The sequence below is a fragment of the Chiloscyllium punctatum genome, chromosome 37 (assembly GCF_047496795.1).
Source record: "Chiloscyllium punctatum isolate Juve2018m chromosome 37, sChiPun1.3, whole genome shotgun sequence".
Taxonomy (NCBI): domain Eukaryota; kingdom Metazoa; phylum Chordata; class Chondrichthyes; order Orectolobiformes; family Hemiscylliidae; genus Chiloscyllium; species Chiloscyllium punctatum.
The window spans coordinates 26,589,320-26,610,128 of NC_092775.1; the positions used below are offsets into that span (position 1 = coordinate 26,589,320).

At 38.3% G+C, this 20,809-nt stretch overlaps 1 protein-coding gene across 6 annotated transcripts in view; it reads left to right on the forward strand.

Annotated features, from left to right (window-relative positions):
* Positions 1-20,809, forward strand: part of ptprt (protein tyrosine phosphatase receptor type T) — a 1,418,554-nt gene that overhangs the window by 861,642 nt on the left and 536,103 nt on the right. For all 6 annotated transcript variants that reach the window (XM_072556501.1, XM_072556497.1, XM_072556496.1 and 3 more), the window contains exon 8: positions 6,925-7,221. In XM_072556501.1, the coding sequence (XP_072412602.1) occupies positions 6,925-7,221 (297 nt within the window). The remainder of the gene's footprint in view (positions 1-6,924; positions 7,222-20,809) is intronic.

Below are 20,809 nucleotides of genomic sequence, written 5' to 3' on the forward strand. Positions count from 1 at the left end.
TCAAATGATCAATGTTGTAGCCCAAACCTTCAAGCATTGATGACAGTTAAAGTTCAGGTTTGACAGTATTAGGAAATGAAAAGAAAGAGGAGACAATCTAACAGAAATGGAAAGAGATGTCCAGACAAAAAAATATGCCAGACATTTTAATTGAAGGCATTTAGGAAGGATGAAGAAATAAATTATTATTTTCATTACTTTTGTTAAATTATGAAACTTTTATTAACACATGCTGGCATTAATGTTTTTACATATATAGTAATTTTAGTCATATATAGGTTTTGGGTCTGATTGTATTAAAAAATAAATAAGCAACACAATCTATTAAATGTTAAGGTATTGTTGACAATTGGTTTGTTCTGTATAATCTGGAAATTTATGTACATGTCGCATTTTATGGTTATATAAAACTTGCTAGGAGAGTGTTGCCATGTATTGGAAAATCTAAGCGTTTTGCATCACCTCTTCATTCAGAAGGTGTGAATGAAGTCAATACAGCGACGGCTACATGCAGTGTAATATGTATCAAGAGTGTGGTGCTGGAAAAGTACAGCAGATCAGGCAGCATCTGAGGAGCAGGAGAATCAACATGGTGGGCATAAGCCCTTCATCAGGAATGATCTCCAGCATCTGCAGTCTTCACTTTCTCCTAGCGTAATATGTATATCTTACTCAGTGCAATAGACAACAAATCCTTCACAGCAGAAGACCTACTAATGAAAAGATGCTAAATGAAAATCAGCTTTCAGTGTTAATACTCTGTAAAGATAATTTCTATGCTATGAATGAAGAATCTTGGGCAATAATTTCTGGAACATATGTTTAAGTTCAGCTATGTTGAGAGAAATTTTGGATCATATTTTGTGTATTAAGATTTAATCTTGTTAAGTTTTAAGTATTGAAAGCAGAGAATTTGACTTAGTTGAGTCAGAAGTCAAGCGCAGGAACAAAAATCAGAGTATTAGGATTCAGAAGACCAAAGAAGAGATGGTGTATATGGCCTTGTTAGACTGTGTTGAGAACTCAATTTTCCTGTTGCCAAAATAAGCAAAAAAAATCATAAATACAGCTGGATGTATGAGTCATAAATTATTCATGAAACTGGGTCATTGTTGAAAGTGAAATTATTTTTGTACCATAGATCAATTGCCATTTGATCAAGTTGTCGCATCTTTGTAAAATTGACGTCAATCGATGCATTCACATGATGAAGAACAGCTAAGTTGTTATGAATTTTCTCCATGTCAATTTGAAAAGGACTAACTTTTCTGAGCAACCACAATACTTTCAAGTTTTTATGCTGTAAGCATCATCATAAGACTGTGAACCTAGCTGTGCTGATCATCCAACAGTTCAGAACTAAGTTATACTGTATTATACTCAACAGCTTAACTATAATTATCAAAGAACATTTACATATATGAATCACAACCAGAAGTAGGTATCTTAACCCCTTGAACTTGTTCCACCATTCTATAAGACTATGGCTAAGCTGATTATAATCTGAAATCGAGATTCCCACCCATCCACAATAAAGGTTTAAGCTCTTGTGTATCAGGACTCCAGCTACCTTTTCTCTAAAAATATTCAAGGACTCATTTTCACCACCTTTTCATGAATAGAGTTCCAAAGAATCCCAAACTGTTTTAAATGGGTGACCCCTGATTTTGAACAACCACCCCCTAGTTTGAGATTCTCCTACCCAAGAGGAAACATCATCTGAAGATCTGCCCGGTCAAGACCCCTTGGAATTTTATACATTTCAAACAAGTTGCTTCTTACTCTTCTAATTCTAGTGGCCTTTCCTCAGAAGACAACCCTCCCATTCCAGGTATTATTCCACTAAAATTTCTGAACTGCCTCCAAGACATTTACATTGCTCCTTAAATACATGGCCAATACCGTGCACAGTACTTCAGATTCGGTTTCATAGTGCCCTATACAACTGAAGCATGTAGTCAATTGTAGTCAATTTCCCTCACAATCCATTAACTTTGTTAATTACTTACAGTACCTGCATACTAGTCATCTCCAGATCACTCTGCATCTCAGAGCTCTGCAATCTCACAGCATTTAGATAGTTTTCTTTTATTCTTGCTATCAAAACTGGATAATTTCACATTTGTTTTCACAATATACTCCATTTCCTACTAACTTAACCTTATTTTAAAGTATTTATGGGAAGTTTGTGTTGTTGGGTGGCCAGCATTTATTGCCCATCCCTAATTGCCCCTTGAGAAGGTGGTGCTGAGCTGCCTTCTTAAACTGCTGCAGTCCACCTGCTGTGGGTTGACTTTAGGGAGGGAATTTGACCCAGCAATATTTCAAATATCAATTTGCAACCTCCTCTTCACAACTTACTTTCCAACCTCTCTTTGTATTATTGGAAAATATGTCAACCATACCTTCCTTCTCTTCATCTAAGTCCTTGATATAAGTTATGAATAGTTAAGATCCCAGCACTGATTCTAGTGGCACATCACTCAATATATCTTACCAACATGAAAAAGACCCATTTATTCCAAATCTCTGTTCTCTATTAGCCAATCTTTTATTCATGCTAATATGTTACCAAGTGCCAGTTTTTGCAATATTCTGAGATGTGCCACCTTATCAAGTGCTTTCTCAAACAAAATGTAAAGTACATCCATCAGTCTTATTTTATTTGCCGCATGTGTTACTTCCTGGAAGAACTTCAATAGTTTGACCAATTGCAATTTCCTTTTCACAAAACTATATTAAAACGCCTGATTATCTTGAAGTTATCTCAGAGCCTGACTACAATATCTTTAATAATAGCTTCCAATATTTTCTGTGGTAGAGATTAAGGTAATTGAGCTGTAATGTCCTGCTTTCTCTCTTCCTCACTTTTGAATGAAGGAATTGCATTCACTCTCTTGGAAACTAATGGGATCATCACCAAATCAAGGGAGAACTCTAAAGACGCTAGGATGAATTCCACCAGGAAGTGAGCAATTGTCAGACAGCAGCTGCAACGATTTAGTCAGTACCACTTCTCTATTATTTTCCTGAGTCCTTCCCTCCCCTCTATTTCCTGATTTCTTTCTGTTTCTGGGATCTTTCTTATATCCCCTAAGTGAAAACTTATGTACAATACCTGTTAAATTCATCTGTTGTTTCCTTACTTTCCATCATTCGTTCTCCAGTCTGATTACCTACAGGCCTACTTTGTTAACTGTTTTCTTTTTTAGATATTCATAGAAACTCCAACTAGCTTTTATCTTTTTAGATAGCTTTCTCTCATACTCTATTTCCCCTTTTTATTGATGTTTTAGGTTTTTGTTTGCTTTTGTAAAATATTCTGCCCAATATTCTGACCTGCTAACAGATTTGTGTACCAGTATATGCTTTTTCTTTAAGTTAGATTTTATATTTAACATTTCTAGTTCACCATAAATGGTAGGTTTCTTGGATTTTTTCTTGGAGAAAGTGTGGACTGCAGATGCTGGAGATCAGAGCTGAAAGTGTGTTGCTGGAAAAGCGCAGCAGGTCAGGCAGCATCCAAGGAGCAAGAGAATTGACATTTCGGACATGAGCCCTTCTTCAGGAACCTTCTTTGGAATTTTTCTTGCCAATTGAAATTATTGTTAGACTATTAATCCAGTGAGCAAGATAATGTTCCAGAGACTTGCATTCAAATCCAGCCAGAATTTGAATTAAATTTAAAATCTGGATTTAGGAGTCTAAAGATGGCTATGAAACTGTTGTCAATTGTCAAGAAAACCCATCTGCTTCACTAACATCCTTCAAGGAACTGTTATCCTTACCTGGCTTGGCCCTACATGTGACTCCAGACCCACAGTAATGTGGTTGACACTTAACAGCCCTGGGAAATTAGGAGTGGGTAATAAATACTGTATATACTTGAGTAATAGTCACATTATTTTAGTACTTTTTAAAGTTAAATTTATGGGGTCGACTATTACATGGATACTACTTTTGAGGGACTGAGATTCATGCCCATCAAACTTTATACTGTATCATTAGCAGAAGCCTAACTGATCTCTAAACAGACAAAGAAAAAGCACAATAAGTTATGGTACTTCTGAAAACTCGGAGCAGAGCATGACGATTAGTAGACTGGAAGACCCGGAGCAGAGCAGAATGATCGGCGGACTGGAAGACCCAGAACAGAGTGGGATGATAAGTGGGTTGGAAGACCCGGAGCAGAGCGGGATGACCAGCAGACTAACTCATAAAAATTGATCTGTTACCTGTGAGGAACTAAGGTCGGCTTTTACATGAGATATATGGGAAAATCCATATTTTTTGGCCAAAAGTAGGAGATCGACTTTTACATGAGATCGATTGTTACTCGAGTATGTACGATACTGGTCTGGCCAGTTCCACATCCCAAGAATTTTTTAAAAATTCTGAACTATCACCATAAACGTTTGCCACTGCGTCTCTTTTGAACTATCGTTTAACCTGATTTGCCGATTCACTTTCAACAGATATACTTTAATGCCCTCATACTTCCCTTCATTTACGTTTTAAAAAATATATCGGACTCACTAGTCTTTTTCTCAAACTGAATACAAAATTCAATTGTATAATGGTTGCTGTGACCCTGGTGGGGGAAGCGGTCCTTCGTTATAATTAATTATCCTATCTCATTTCGCAATATCAAGTCGAGTATAGCCTGCTCTCTGGTTGGCTCCAGAACATACTATTCTAACAGACTATCTGTAAACATTCCATAAACCATTTATCCAGGCTGCCTTTACCATCTGACTTTCCTTTTGATATGTAGATTAAAATCTCCCATGATTATTGACACACCTTTCTGACAAGCTCGCTATTATTTCTTGACCATCCTTCTGTGTGGATATTTCAGTGCGCATGTACACCAGTCCCTCAAGTGACCTCTTTCTTTTATCATTTTTCATATCTACCCAAACTGTTTCCGCATCTTGGTTTCTTGAACTGAGGTCATCCCTCTCAATCATGCCATCATTCCGAAATATCCTGTACCCTTAAAGATTCCGGTTCCAATCCATGTTACCCTGCAGCCATGCTTCTATAATGGCTATCAGATTGTAATTACTAATTTCTAATTTCATTCTCATTTTAACCATTTTATTTCAAGTGCTGTGTACATTCAGATACACAGTCTTTGTATTATCCTTTATGTAAATTCTAGTCTTTGAGTCATCATTCATCTCTTTAATCTGATTTTCCTGATACCAAGTTGCATGTAATTCAGGTAATAATGCAGGGATGATGGCCTTTGAGGTTCTGCTTCTTGGTTTGGTGCTGAATTTCAAAATTATTGCTATGTATGTGATTCATTTGACAACTTATTTTAGCTTTGAACACCATAACATGTTTGTATTCAACATATTTATGGAAAAGCAATAGTGAAATAGCATTTTTAAAATAGAGTTTGTTTATATAGGAAGACTCAAAACCAACAGTCATCAAAGATGAAATTGTTTAATCATAGCTTTTGACTTAGTTGGCACAAGTCCATAGTCCAGATCTGTCTCTACCACAACCTAATTAGGACTATGTTAGTCATCTCAGTATCGGGGGAAAATGACAGCAAAAGCAGCATATTGAATGGAGCTGTTGAATTTTATACTGTTTCACTTAGTGGCATCATTATTTTATGGATGATGTTACGAATTAATTCATAAAGCAACAAATCAAGGAGTTGGAGGTGGTACAGACTGGTGAGACTTTGCAAACAAAGTGATAATTTGCACCCACTAATAACCTGAGGTCTTTAATGGAGGCTTGACAGGAAATAGTACTGGGAACTGAAGGAGCCAATATACCTATTCTGAACCCAGAAGGATCACCCAACTGCTGAGTGAACTAAAGACTGATGATGGGTGATAGACTTTCCTGGGAATGAAATAGCTACTCTCAGTTAACCTCAAATGAGAAAGGTACTGATGATTTCACCTTCCTGATACCATACCAGTTGTTCCAGGTTTGATATATTTTGCCTTACTGGGGGCACATCTTGTACCATCATGAGTTTTATGGGGTCTTAGGTTCCCAAGATTGAGTGGATGCTTCCAGGACATAGGTCACCAAGTTCCTTTCTCTATATTGGGATCCATTGGCATGCTGTGTAAATGATGACTTTCCTCCAGCAGCTATCTCCCAAACAAAGACAGTTAAAATCTAATCCTGCACTCAGATAAGGTAATTAATTGAATGTAAATCATTTTGGCCTCAAGAAATGCTCAGTTGATAAATGATTGTTTTCTTTTACTATCATCTGTAATTCCTTCTTTGTTCCATTCTGAGAGCTATTGAAACATAAACTGCAGCATTTCAGTGGCTTCATTCGCAAAAAAACTATGAGCGTTGTCTAACATTTAGAAACTTTATGATGGATGTTTTTGTGTTTATTTGATTTATAGCACTGAAAGTCCAAGGTCTACATGAAATAGTTACATGTTTGATTTATGCAGACATTCTCACCAAGGTGCAATAAAAGACTAGTTGTTCTATGCAACTTGTTTGTGCCTGTGGCAAAAGAAAATATCAGAAGAGGCATGGGTAAAACCTACTGCTCCATCTGGAAATGAGCATAGAAAAGCGATTGTAGTATTGGAGGTGAAAAGGCAATTCATGTTCTTTCAAAGTATTCATGTCAGGACCAGAAAAAAAAGATATTGAAGATCCTGGTTTTGACTTTTGAAGCAGTAGCCAGTTAAATATCAGACACATTTTACATTCTAATGTAACTGAAAACCTGATTCTTATTGAATTAGGTAGATGTTATCATGTCTGCAAGGGTCTATATTTTCTCCTCGACTGCAACTCAATATTTGAAAAAAGACATCTGTTTTATTAATGTACAGATCTGAGTTTATCTTTATAATGTAAACCCAGCTATATGGGCTTGCAGGTTTCTAAATGTATATTTCTTTTCCCTTTCCAAAGATCCAGTGCATGGACCTCAGAATGTCGAAGTTGTGGATGTTCGATCACGACAGTTGACTATTCATTGGGAGCCATTTGGTTATGCAGTCACTCGTTGCCATAGCTATAACTTGACTGTTCAGTATCAGTATGTGCTTGGTCACCGGGAATACAAAGCCGAAGAACTGATGCAGACGTCATCACACTATACACTGCGAGGGTTACATCCATACACCACAGTGAAACTCCGGCTGGTACTACTTAATCCAGAAGGAAGGAAAGAAAGTGACGAGATAGTTATCCAAACTGAAGAAGATGGTAAGTGCTTGTCTCTTCCTGTAACATTACCTCCCTCATGACATCTAAGAGATTTGAGGGCAAGAGTTTATACCGCTTCAAGGATATACCCTTTTCCATTCAGGTGCAAGACCAAGAAATTTGATTAAATTACTTAGTGTGGAAACAGGCCCTTCAGCCCAACAAGTCCACACCGACCCTCCGAAGAGCAACCCACCCAGACCATTCCCCTACATGTACCCCTTCACCTAACACTACGGGCAATTTAGCATGGCCAATTAACCTAACCTGCACATTTTTGGACTGTGGGAGGAAACCAGATTAGGTGGGGAGCTGGATGATCAGATCCCATTTTTTTCCTGGCAGTTCTCAGGGAGGCATGGGTTTGTGGCTTCACCCATCGCTCTTAAAAAAAACAGGCAAGTATCTGAAAGATGTACTCAGGGATGTAGACGGCAGGGAATTTCCTCATTTCAGTCTAATGTGAAAGAGAGAGAGAGAGCGAGAGAGAGAGAGACTTCATAGCAAACATCCCATAGTACTGAACTGTGTATTAACAACAGAAACACAACTCAGACACCCTTTGTTAGAGAATTGTGCAACTCTACCAATAATGATGCAGCATTATGAAAGAGTACATGTGTTAAGATTGTTTACACTAATACTATATGTTTTTACACAGCTTAAATTGCAGAAGTGTCATGTCATTTAGTTTACCATGCACACACTCTAATGAATTGATAAACAATGCACAGGATGTCTGTGAAAGGAACCTTTCTTAGCATTCCATGCCCGGTACCATTTTCAACCATAATTCACAGCACTTCTTCCATTGGCACCCCAGTATCTCTAAGTAGGTTCCATCTAAAAAAAATTGAACACAACGTAAGAGTCCTAAGGATCAGGAGCTGGATGTCGTCTACTTGCCATTCACTATCAATGGAAAAAATGTGTTGGAGTAGGGAATTGTGATATTGGGTAAAGAAGGATCTCTGTGGAAAATAACATTAGTACCACAATTAATGATGTAACATAATGTTTGATCGTGAACAACTTTTTTTTTAAGATGAAGACAAAATCTATTACATCTGCTATTATATTATATTTTGCTGTGAGTTTATTGTCACTTATTGAAGGGTCAAATGTAAAAGCAGGCCATTTTGTCCATCAGAGTTTGGTTCTTTCCACAGAGAATGGTGGGTTCATGGAATGCACTGCCAGCACTGGTATTAGAGTCAGATACATTAGGGACTTTTAAGCAACAATTGGATAGGCACATGGATGATAGTAAAATGAAAGGTATGTAGGTTAGATTAATCTGAGAGCAGGATAAAAGGCCTGCACAACATTGAGGGCTGAAGGGCCTGGACTGTGCTGTACTGCTCTATGTTCCAAATATTGCACCAGTTTGTGGAAATTGGCAATTTGTCATTTTAATACCAGTTCCCAACTTTTTATCCCTACCCTTCACTTTTCTTGCTTTTAAAATAAATATCTGTCCTCCCTTTAAACACTGCCAATCTTCAGTTGCCTTGACTTCCAGGTTTGACTGGAAGACAAAAGTGATTTTGTTTATCATTAACTGAAATCCAGCTCAAAGATGAGTTTTTAGCCAATTGAAATTACAGAGTTGAAATATAAAGTGGCCACTTTAGATTCATCTTTGGTATGGTTTTCTTGTACAAAAGGAAAAAATATTGCTGAAAGAGCTAACATTGTCTGGAGCTTAAGGCCTCTGGATAAATGAAATTGTCTGTAATCATAAAGCTCAACATTCAAAAATAGTTATTTCTCCACATTGTAGGAGATAAATAAATATACTTCTCTGCTTCTCTGTTTGAATCCTAGACTTTCCTCTCACAACTATGTCCTTCATTCTTTATACATTACCTTTGGTGAAGGCTATGCAGGGATAATCACTATAATATTTTGTCACAAATATTTTAAATCTGTGCCTCCAAAGTTCCTCCATGTGTTATTTTAAAATGTTTTTTAATCCAGCAAAATGTAAGTGCAGAACAAGAGTACGAAACTCATGCATTTATATATTTTTTCTGCATCCTGATACAACTACCATTGAGAGTGACACTAAATGTTAGAATATTGATGAGGAGAAATAATATTCTGCTGGAGAAATAATATTCTGCCCTATTCTGCTGGACCTGATCTTTGTCACATATTGTGTGAATGAGAAGCGCACAGCAAAATATTTAAATTGCTATCTTGCTTGTCATGAAGATAAAGCTGTCCTTGTAACTATGTGCAGTGACATTTCAAATATATCTATTATATATATAGACACATATATACAAATAGCCATTAATATGCTTCTGACATTCAATTGAGCCTAGGTATGGAGGAAGAAAGATTGCTCTGGATGTTAATTGTCACAGCATTGAAAATCCTTCGGTAGATATTTTCTCTGGTTAATGTTTCTCACAGAGTTGCTTCTTTTAAAAAAAAACACATTTACAATTTTGTAGAAAATCTGTACAATCTACCCCAATTCATTTATAATGTTATCACACTTTGTAATAAAGACAGCACTACCTTTAGGTGTCAAAAAACAATTAAAATAAACTTAATTCCTTTTCAAATAGAAATAGAGAAAATTCAGTATTTTATAATAACATTTATTTTAACAAAAATCTTAAAAATCACCCTGATGATCTTGTTTGATATAAAATAATTTCTTTGGAAAAAGTACTTCATACTTCTCATCCTTACAATCCATATTGGTAACGGAGTGATTAGAAATTGAAGGCTGAAGAGTTTATCATTCATCTCTAACCAGTATCAACAGGGAAAACAAAGATGGAGCATCTGTTTATTAAATTTCAGTGTCTGTACATAAATCATTCATTTTCTAATGGTTCAAATTTTTAATGCATTTTTTAAATTTGTGTGTCCTTTCCAGGCAGTCCACTTACAGAGTTCTCCTTTCAGCTAGTGAGAATTTATATGGCGAGATCCTCATTTCAATGCATTTAAATCATCTCAAGATAAGTTTAAAGAGCAATCAAGAAGTCTCTTATGCCATTTTAAACTGGTGTGATGCAAGAATTATACTCAAGGCTGTGCTAAACTGAAGCATCATGTGACCACTTGCTTCAGGGCACCAACCACATTCCCCTCTAGATTCTGAAAATCACCAGTAATGTTGAAATCGCAATTTAAACTTAGTCTTAGTTTGAGTGTCAAACAGGGAAATGGGGTTAGATTTTCTGTTTATCAAAGCAAAATGAATTCTCCCACATTTAGGCCATAATGTTCATTTCTTTAGTTACTATGGTGCTTGGACAGTGTGTGCACTTCCTGTGTAGCTGGGTGCTGGATACCATGTTGGGAAGGTCATCAGTGATGGAAGTATGCAGAGTAGGCAGACCTACTCAGACATTTTGCTTTAATTACGGTCCACATCTGCCTTTCAAGCCCAACCCTACCTCCTGCTCTGTCCATCCCTGGAGAAGAAAATCCCACAATTCACTTCAAAGTGCATTCTGAGGATTCCAATGGCTGACCCTTTGGTCCTCCATTCACCACAACTGTAGCAACTGCTTTGCTCAACTACTCCCTCCCCTCTACCTTTGATGCCTGAAATCTAAACAAAAACATGTCTGTCTCTCTCAACCTGCCCATTCCTCCTTGTACTTATTTTTGCTAACTTTGTTTTAGACAATAGACAATAGGTGCAGGAGTAGGCCATTCTGCCCTTCGAGCCTGCGCCACCATTCAATATGATTATGGCTGATTATCCTTAATCAGTATCCTGTTCCTGCCTTACCTCTATAACCCTTGATTCCACAATCCTTGAGAGCTCTATCCAACTCTTTCTTAAATTAATCCAGAGACTGGGCCTCCACTGCCCTCTGGGGCAGAGCATTCCACACAGCCACCACTCTCTGGGTGAAGAAGTTTCTCCTCATCTCTGTCTTAAATGGTCTACCCTGTATTTTTAAGCTGTGTCCTCTGGTTCGGCACTCACCCATCAGCGGAAACATGTTTCCTGCCTCCAGAGTGTCCAATCCTTTAATAATCTTATATGTCTCAATCAGATCCCCTCTCAGTCTTCTAAACTCAAGGGTATACAAGCACAGTCACTCCAGTCTTTCAGCGTAAGGTCGTCCCGCCATTCTAGGAATTGACCTCGTGAACCTATGCTGCACTCCCTCAATAGCCAGAATGTCTTTCCTCAAATTTGGAGACCAGAACTGCACACAGTACTCCAGGTGTGGTCTCACCAGGGCTCTGTACAGCTGCAGAAGAACCTCTTTGCTTCTATACTCAATCCCTCTTGTTATGAAGACCAACATGCTATTAGCCTTCTTCACTACCTGCTGTACCTGCATGCTTACCTTCATTGACTGGTGTACAAGAACACGCAGATCTCTTTGTACTGCCCCTTTACCTAAATTGATTCCATTTAGGTAGTAATCCGCCTTCCTGTTCTTGCCACCAAAGTGGATAACCATACATTTATCCACATTAAACTGCATCTGCCATGCATCTGACCACTCACCTAACCTGTCCAGGTCACCCTGTAATCTCCTAAAATCCTCCTCACATTTCACCCTGCCACCCAGCTTAGTATCATCAGCAAATTTGCTAATGTTATTACTAATACCATCTTCTATATCATTAACATATATTATAAAAAGCTGTGGTCTCAGCACTGATCCCTGTGGTACCCCACTGGTCACTGCCTGCCATTCTGAAATGGAGCCGTTTATCACTAGTCTTTGTTTCCTATCAGCCAACCAACTTTCAATCCAACTTCGTACTTTGTCCCCAATACCATGCGCCCTAATTTTGCTGACTAACCTGCTATGTGGGACTTTATCAAAAGCTTTCTGAAAATCCAGGTACAGTATATCTACTGGATCTCCCTCGTCCATCTTCAGAGTCACATCCTCAAAAAATTCCAGACGGTTAGTCAAGCATGATTTCCCCTTCATAAATCCATGCTGACTCTGACCTATCCTGTTACTACTATCCAGATGTGTCGTAATTTCATCCTTTATAATAGACTCCAGCATCTTTCCCACCACTGAGGTCAGACTAACTGGTCTATAATTTCCTGCTTTCTCTCTCCCACCTTTCTTAAAAAGTGGTACAACATTAGCCACCCTCCAATCCACAGGAACTGATCCGGAATCTATCGAACTCTGGAAAATAATCACTAACGCATCCACGATTTCTCGAGCCACCTCCTTCAATACCTGGGACCTAACAGTCTCTCCAACACCAATTCCTGGCAAATATAAATTCCCTTCAGTTCAGGTCCTTCAGCCACTGTTACTTCAGGGAGATTGCTTGTGTCTTCCCCAGTGAACACAGATCTGAAGTACCAATTCAATTCTTCTGCCATTTCTTTGTTCCCTGTAATATATTCCCCTGTTTCTGTCTTCAACGGTCCAATTTTAGTCTTAACCATTTTTTTGCCTTTCACATACCTAAAAAAGCTTTTACTATCCTCCTTTATATTTTTGGCCAGTTTACCTTCGTACCTCATTTTTTCTCTGCGCATTTCATTCTTAGTAATCCTCTGTTGTTCTTTAAAAGCTTCCCAATCCTCCATTTTCCCACTTATCTTGGCTATGTTATACTTTTTCTCTTTTAACTTATATGTTTCTTAACTTCCCTCATCATCCACGGCCACCCATGCCTTCTCCTAGGATCTTTCTTCCTTTTTGGAATGAACTGATCCTGCATCTTCTGCATTATGTCCAGAGATATCTGCCATTGTTCCTCCATGGTCATCCCTGCTAAGGTATTGCACCATTGAACTTTGGCCAACTCCTCCCTCATAGCTCCATAGTGCCTTTATTCAACAGAAATATTGTCACTTGTGATTGTACCCTCTCCCTCTCAAATTGCAGATCGAAGCTTATTGTATTATGGTCACTACTTCCCAATGGCTCCTTCACTTCAAGGTCCCTGATCAATTCTGGTTCGTTGCACAATACCAGATCCAGAATTGCCTTCTCCCTGGTAGGCTCCAGCACCAGCTGTTCTAAGAATCCATCTCTGAGGCACTCCACAAAGTCTCTTTCTTGAGGTCCAATACCATCCTGATTCTCCCAGTCTACCTGCATGTTGAAATCCCCATAACAACTATAGTATCATATTTGCCGCAGGCCAATTTCAGCTCCTGATTCAACCTACATCCGACATCCAGACTACTGTTTGGGGGCCTGTAGATAACTTCCAAGAGGGTCTTTTTACCCTTAGAATTTCTCAGCTCTATCCATACTGACTGTACATCCCCTGATTCTAGGTACCCCCCATGCAAGGGACTGAATATCATCCCTTACCAACATGGCCACCCCACCCCCTCTGCCATCAATCTGTCCTTATGATAGCACGTGTAGCCTTGAATATTCATTTCCCAGGCCCTGTCCACTTGAAGCCACGTCTCAATTATCCCCACAATATCATATCTGCCAATTTCCAAAGAGCCTCATCTTATTTCTAATGTTTCGTGCATTCATGTATTGTATTTTTAATTTGTTACTGCCCTCATCCTTTCCATCAACTCCTATTTCACTCAACCTTACAGCATGATCCCTTTTTGAGTTTTCTGCCTCATTGATTACAGCATGATCCCTTTTTGTGCTCTAACGTTTCCCCACCTTACTAATCTTAAAGTAGTTTTTGTTGTTTTTGGTACTCTGTCCAATCTGTTGAACTACCATTTATCTTTAGCTGTCTTTTCTTAAGAGACTTATACTGTCTTTGATTTTTTGAGTTTACCACAGGTGGTGGTGGTGGTGGGGGCAGTCTGTCTCTGACATTTTTAAAATTTCTTTGTTGGAATTTATCTAGTCTGTGCTTTCTGAAATATTTTCTGTTTTTGCCACTGCATCTCTGTTGACCTAACCCTTAACTTAAATTGCCAGTTCATATTTGATAGCTCTGCTTTCATGTCCTCATAATTGCCCATGTTTAAATTCAGAATAGTAGTCTTGGACCCACACTTCTGTCCCTTAAACTGTATGCAAAATCAAATCATATTATTGTCATTGCTACCCAGGGATGCTTTGACTATGAGGTCTGTAATTAATCAATCTCATTAGTCAAAACTAGTTCCAATATCATCATAACATGCTGGTCTAATAAATGGTCCCAAAAGCATTCAATGAATTTATTTTCTCAACTATTTTTTCCTATCTGATTTTTCCAGTCTACATGCGGTTTAAAATCTTCCACGATAACTGCTGTATCCTTTTGACAATCTCTATTATTTCTATCCTATCATTGGGTTCTGTTAAGGGGCCTACACACAACTTCCAAAAGTGATCACTTGCCTTTATCATTCCTTTCCTGGTTTTCTGAATATGGGTCATCTCTCACTATTCTGCTAATATCATCATTAATTAACAGAACCACTAGTCCATCCTTTTCTAGCTTCCTGTCTTTCCAAAATGCCACATGCCCTTCAATATTTAAGTCCCAATCTAGGTCATTGTGCAACCTTGTCTCAGTTATGGTCACCAGATTGTATTTATTTAACTCAATTTCTATTACTAGTTAGTCTGTTTTGTTTCAACTGTTGCATACATTCAAACTCAGTGCCTTAACTTATGATCCTTTTATTATTGTTGTAATCACTAATCGTGTGTGCTGATTGCACGAGGATCTGCATTCTCTGTCACTTCCTATTATTGTCTATCATTTCCTACATTAATTCCTTCCTCTTTTGAATTTTCCCTATATCTTATTCACCATAGCTTCCAAAATTTGGGCTCTTGCCCCCACTTCTTAGATGGCACGGTAGCTAATGGGTGGCACAGTGGCTCAGTGGTTAGCCCTGCTGCCTCACAGCGCCAGAGACCTGGGATAAATTTCTGCCTCAGGCAACTGTCTGTGTGGAGTTTGCACATTCTCCCTGTGTCTGCATGGGTTTCCTCCGGGTGCTCCAGTTTCCTTCCACAATCCAAAGATGTGCAAGTCAGGTGAATTGGCTGTGCTGAATTGTCTGTAGTGTTAGGTGCATTAGTCAGGGATAAACATAGGGTAGGGGAATGGGTCTGAGTGGGTTACTGTTCAGAGGGTCAGTGTGGACTTGTTGGGCTGAAAAGCATGTTTCCATACTGTAGAGAATCTATTTTCTTCTTAGTTTAAAATCTCTTCTACTTCCCTTTGAAGTCTGCAAGAACATCAGTTCAGGTGTAGACCATTCCACGAGGCTAGATCTTACTTTCCTCAATGTTGATGCCAGAGCCCCACAAATTGCATATATCATAGGACACCAATACAAATAAATCTTGTGCTTCGCATTTAGGACTTGGCCACTACCAAGGCAACAGCACAAAAACGTTTATTTTTCCAAACCTCCAGGCACATAAAATTCAAATAAGACAAAACATTGAATAAGAAATATAAGCACAATAAAACAGCTGCCTTCGCTTCAAGGGGAGTTACAAGGGCAGTGAGGTTGTTAATGACCAGTGCAAATGAGTTCCAAAAACAGTCATAAACATGTTGAGTTCACGGGTCTTCTACAGAAAGCTTAATTGCAGGGAAGATTTAATTGTGTTTAATAAAAGTGATCAATGACTTGGTGCCACTTTATAATAAGTTCAACATGTTTACAAAGGATCAGATTTGTGTCGTTTTTAATGCTGGTTATCCTATTTATATGTTTGCTCTTTCTAACAATTCAACATTGAAACCAATCTTCATTAATTCACAACAATTAGACAGACATATTTGTTTCAATTTACTTTGTTCCAAAAGCACTTCTAGATGTTCTGTACATTTAATAAACCATCAAGTACACATTTACCAGTTATAAAAATAGCAGTTAAAGGCAGTTCAGAAGACACACATGACGTCAGTCTTGCTGTCCTAATGGCTTTGAGCTTTACGAACCAAGGAGGTAACAGGCATTTGTCCCAGTCTGTCTGAGTTAAGAGATTTCAGCCAAACAGGGAGTGTAGCACCATGGACAGCCTCACACAGCTGGGATAAAGATTGGAAAAAACAGCTTGGGTTCTTGCTGCAGCTTGCTGTAGTAGCTGAGCTACGGAAAGGATACAAGCAGATTCTCATTGACGAATGCATTATATTTAGCTGTAAAACCCAAAACAATTAAGTTGCTTCCAGCACTATCATTTAGGTGTCCTGCCAGAGCACATTAGGAGCAGTGGAAGAAAACAGAGAAATTTGATAGCTTCCCAAAAGGAGACAAAATTGGACATAAACATAAAAACAAATTGCATTCTTTAAAGAATTTTTCTTTAAATTTCATAAACAATTGAAGAAAACAAGAATTCCAAGGTTCTCAAATGGTAGTCAGCTATAACACCTCTCATTAAGATAATAGTCGTCAGGGGAATAAAGAATACACTTCTAAACTACTTTCTATCGTAAATAGGTATGTAAGAGTCTGAAAGGGTTAATACTGAGGTGTGCTATAAACACCACCCACTATGAGGTCATATGGATATGTGGGTAGAACAACTTCTGATCTTGATGGAGAGAGTCCTACCACTGGTCCTCTTCAAAGTCTGCGTAACTAGGGGTGGACTTTCCTTGATTGTAGTTAAAGTTCATTTTGTCAAATGAGTTTCCTTTTGCCTGGTCACTGGGGCACTGTGAAACTTTTCTCGTGCAATCTTCTGCTCTTTACCTCATTAATTATACAACTGTGATCTTGGGTGCCTTTCTTAGGGAATTGCATCACTAAAGAGGCAAAGTGTTCTAGGACCTTCATGCCACTAGTGCCATACTTAACATCAAGCTGCCACCACTTCAGTTGCTGTAGGGCAGAATCTGACCCTCACACTGTAATGCTTGACCTTTAGTACTGAGCACCTAGCCCACAGGAAACAAAAACATACTTTCTAGTTTGCAAACATGGGACTGGAGGTGTTAGTGGACAGAGTTCTGGAAAGAAGGGCCATCCTTTTTTTGGGTACTGTACAGGAGACTGTGCCACCAAACCAAGTCATCCTGGATCCAATTTGTCTTTTAAGTCAGTACCATGTCCAAGTGATGTGGGTCACCCAGCAATGCAGGAGGAAGGTCAATTATTTCAGCATTCCACAAGGATAAGTGTCACCATTTCGCTCTCCTACTTTTCACTCACAGAGCTATGACTCATTCTAGCTCTGCCACTGCACACATCTATCATCAGAGCTCATGGACTACCTCTCTCACTATTGCACATATTTTGTTTGCTTAATGGCTCTTACCTACTTTATCCTTTCAAATGACTAACCTCTCCCGTCCTTTGCTCTCCATCCTTATTCACTGGAGACATCTCACCACCTGTCCTGCTTGCCCATCACATCTAACTGCTCTGCCTTCATGTACAATCCCTCCTTTAGTTGCTTTGCATGATTTGGGCCAGCCAAATAACATTGGACATGATTTGACAATAGACAATAGATAATAGGTGCAGGAGTAGGCCATTCTGCCCTTTGAGCCTGCACCACCATTCAATATGATCATGGCTGATCATCCTTAATCAGTGGCAGCCTCTGAGTAAATGCAAAGTGAGTGGGTGCTGAGAGAGCAGGCTCAGGGGCATAAGATGCATCCTATGCAGCTACATGAAATATGTGTATATCTCTGTGTGCAAAAGCACCTGGCAGAAGGAAGCTTTTTAAAATTCATTCACGAGATGAGGACATTGCTGGTTATGTAAGCATTTATTGATCACCTCAGATGAGAATCGACCACATTGTTGTGGGTCTGGAGTCACAGGTAGGCCAGACCAGGTAAGGTGGGCAGTCTCCTTCCCTAAAGAACATTCGTGAATCAAATGGTTTTTCTGATAGTCAGCAGTAGTTTCATGGTCATCATTCAACCCTTAATCTGCCATGGTGGAATTCTAACCCAGAGCACCCACTATTACTTGAGTTTCTGGATGAACAGTCAAAAAGTATGGTGCTGGAAAAGCACAACAGATCTGGCAGCATCTGAGGAGCAGGAGAGGTGACGTTTCAGGCATATGCCCCTGATCAGGAATCCTGATGAAGGGCTTATGCCCAAAACGTCAATTCTCCTGCTCCTCGGATGCTGCCTGACCTGCTGTGTTTTTCTAGCACCAAACATTTCGACCCTGATCTTTAGCATCTGCAGTTCTCACTTTCTCCTTTCTGGATTAACAGTCCAGCAATAATACCACTAGGCCATTGCCTCCCCATCTCGGTGTCCTTGAGCTGTGAAAGGGTTGAGGTGGTGTGTGTGTTGACCAACACCCAGCATGATGATGCGGTGAGGTTCTTGTCCTGTTGCTGCTGAGCGCATGGATGATGGGTGAAGGGGATAATGGTCACAGTGCACATGGTGGCATGTGCATGATGTCTGTCGCAATATGTGCAAACTGAAGATGCAACTACTTATAGCTTGCATGATTGGATCATGTTCGGAGCACAATTTGTTATTTAAAGTTATTTGAATGTAAGAAATGTAAATTGCATTATTTTCACCATATTGTATTTATAAACTTATCCAAAACCAATTAACCCAAATAATTTAATTCAGCAATGAATTAGTTAATAGCCTATTAACCTATTGTTTGACACCTTATTGAATGTTTTTTGGAACTCTTAAGTAGACAGTATCTACTAGCATACTTCTATCTATTCATTGTTAAGACTTCAACATACACTAAGAATTAGTTATACATGATTCAGCAATCGGTCAAATTAACCTATGACTTTTAACAATGTTTTCTTAATAACATTTCCCTCCAATTTACCTGTGCTCAAGAAAAAAAAGACCTTAGCATTCTGCATTGGAGGCTTTTTTTATGCATTTATGCATCGTGTTGTTATGTGTAATATGTATGATGTCAAGCATCTATTAAATATTTGTCACCTTTCAGATGGTCAAAAGGATTAAAGGCAAGGACAAATGAAACCAGTCAATTCTGCAGAATTTTGTGACCTTAGCAATCCTCTCTGGAGAATACAAGCCAGTGATTTATATCCGAGAGCCAAGCTACAGGAACTTCCCTTAGTAAATGCCTTCCAACCTCCAAATATGTATTGTGTGAAAAATTCTACAGAGTAAATACCAATGTTGCGTTCTTAGCAAGACAGGACATTTAACTAGCTATGATTTGCAGATCCTTGACTGCTATGACCAGGTCTGTAGAAGATCATCAAATATTTTATATACTGCTATTTGACTTAATAGCTCTTGCATTAGGATATGACATAAAAATGGAAAGAAATGTGTATGTAGCAGATTGAAAGAGAGAGCTGCTGAATAAAACAAAATACAACTTGTTCTGTTTACTTTGAAGTAGCTTTACAACTTTCCCTATGTTAAATTAATAAAAGATAATCAGTTTCAAAGATCTGGGTCAATTACTTTAAAAAACTGAATCAAAGTAATTTTTAAATACCGTTTCTAGCTGTTTCCAAAATTCAATAGACGATAGTCAATTTAAAAAAAAAATCAGTGAATAAGAAAAAGATATATATAAAAAAAACAACCCTTAGCCACGTTTCTGTTCTTGACATTTTGATGGATATAGGTTCAGTAAGTTAGCAGTATAAGTGAAATCCTTTAGGCTTTCACAAAGACCAAAAACCAAGTCTGATTCAGAAAGAGCAGAAATCTTTGTTTGAGGAATGGAAAAGGTCACAGTTTAATATTCATAAAGATGACAAATAATGACAGATTACTGAAGTGAGTTAAAGTTACAGGATATTGACTGTCTCAGATCAGAATTATAATTTTGAAGTTTACAGCAGCAAAAAAGAAATAGTATCTTTGCAGCAGTAAGGGAAGTGCTGAACTTTACATTTGGAAGTTTTTGAAGGCTGCCAGCACAACACTGGATGCTGAAATGCTGTAAATTAATAAAGTGTGTCATGAGAATTGGAAGTACAGAGCAAATGAGTAATGCACACAATAAAATGAAAGATTTACTGAGTGCGATTGAGAATAACTGTTCCCAATTCCAACTGCAATATTCAGCACATTAGCAGCGCTTTTATCTTGCATTCTGTGCTTTGAGTTTGTGTACTTATGATCAGCTTCTAACCCTATATGCTGTATGCTTGTTCATTTATTGTCATAAGAAATCAGAGCAAGAGTAGACCGCATAGCCCCTCCAGCTTGTTCCAACATTCATTACAATTTTAGCTGATCTTCTGTCTCTACTCCATTCTCCCTCCTGCTTCCATTTCCCTTCATTTGCTGAGAAACCAAAAAGCTATCCATCCAAATCTTGAATATACTCCATGATGGAACATCATGAATCACTTTTGATGCAGCAATTTCCAACTATTTTGCAATTACCGCAATTTGAACCTGTGAGTTTTCCAGGTTTTTGTGTTTGACAGTCTTTTATACTTGGTAATAAGAATTATTTTGTGGATACAATGTGACTCGTTACATTTCCTTCCACTGGAGATAAGATATTAGTCTTCCAAAATATGTATTATGTAATATTTGCCCCTGATCAAATTCAGCAGAATTTCTTCAAGTATTGAAAATCCTGGTTGATTCAAGTTTTCTACTTGGTCTGGATTAATATTTTCGGAAGAATAAGGGAGGTGGAACAGGATTCAGCTGTCTCCATACCACTGCTCATCATCTCTACTCATTAAATCAAATACTGAATGACCAAATACTGAATCTC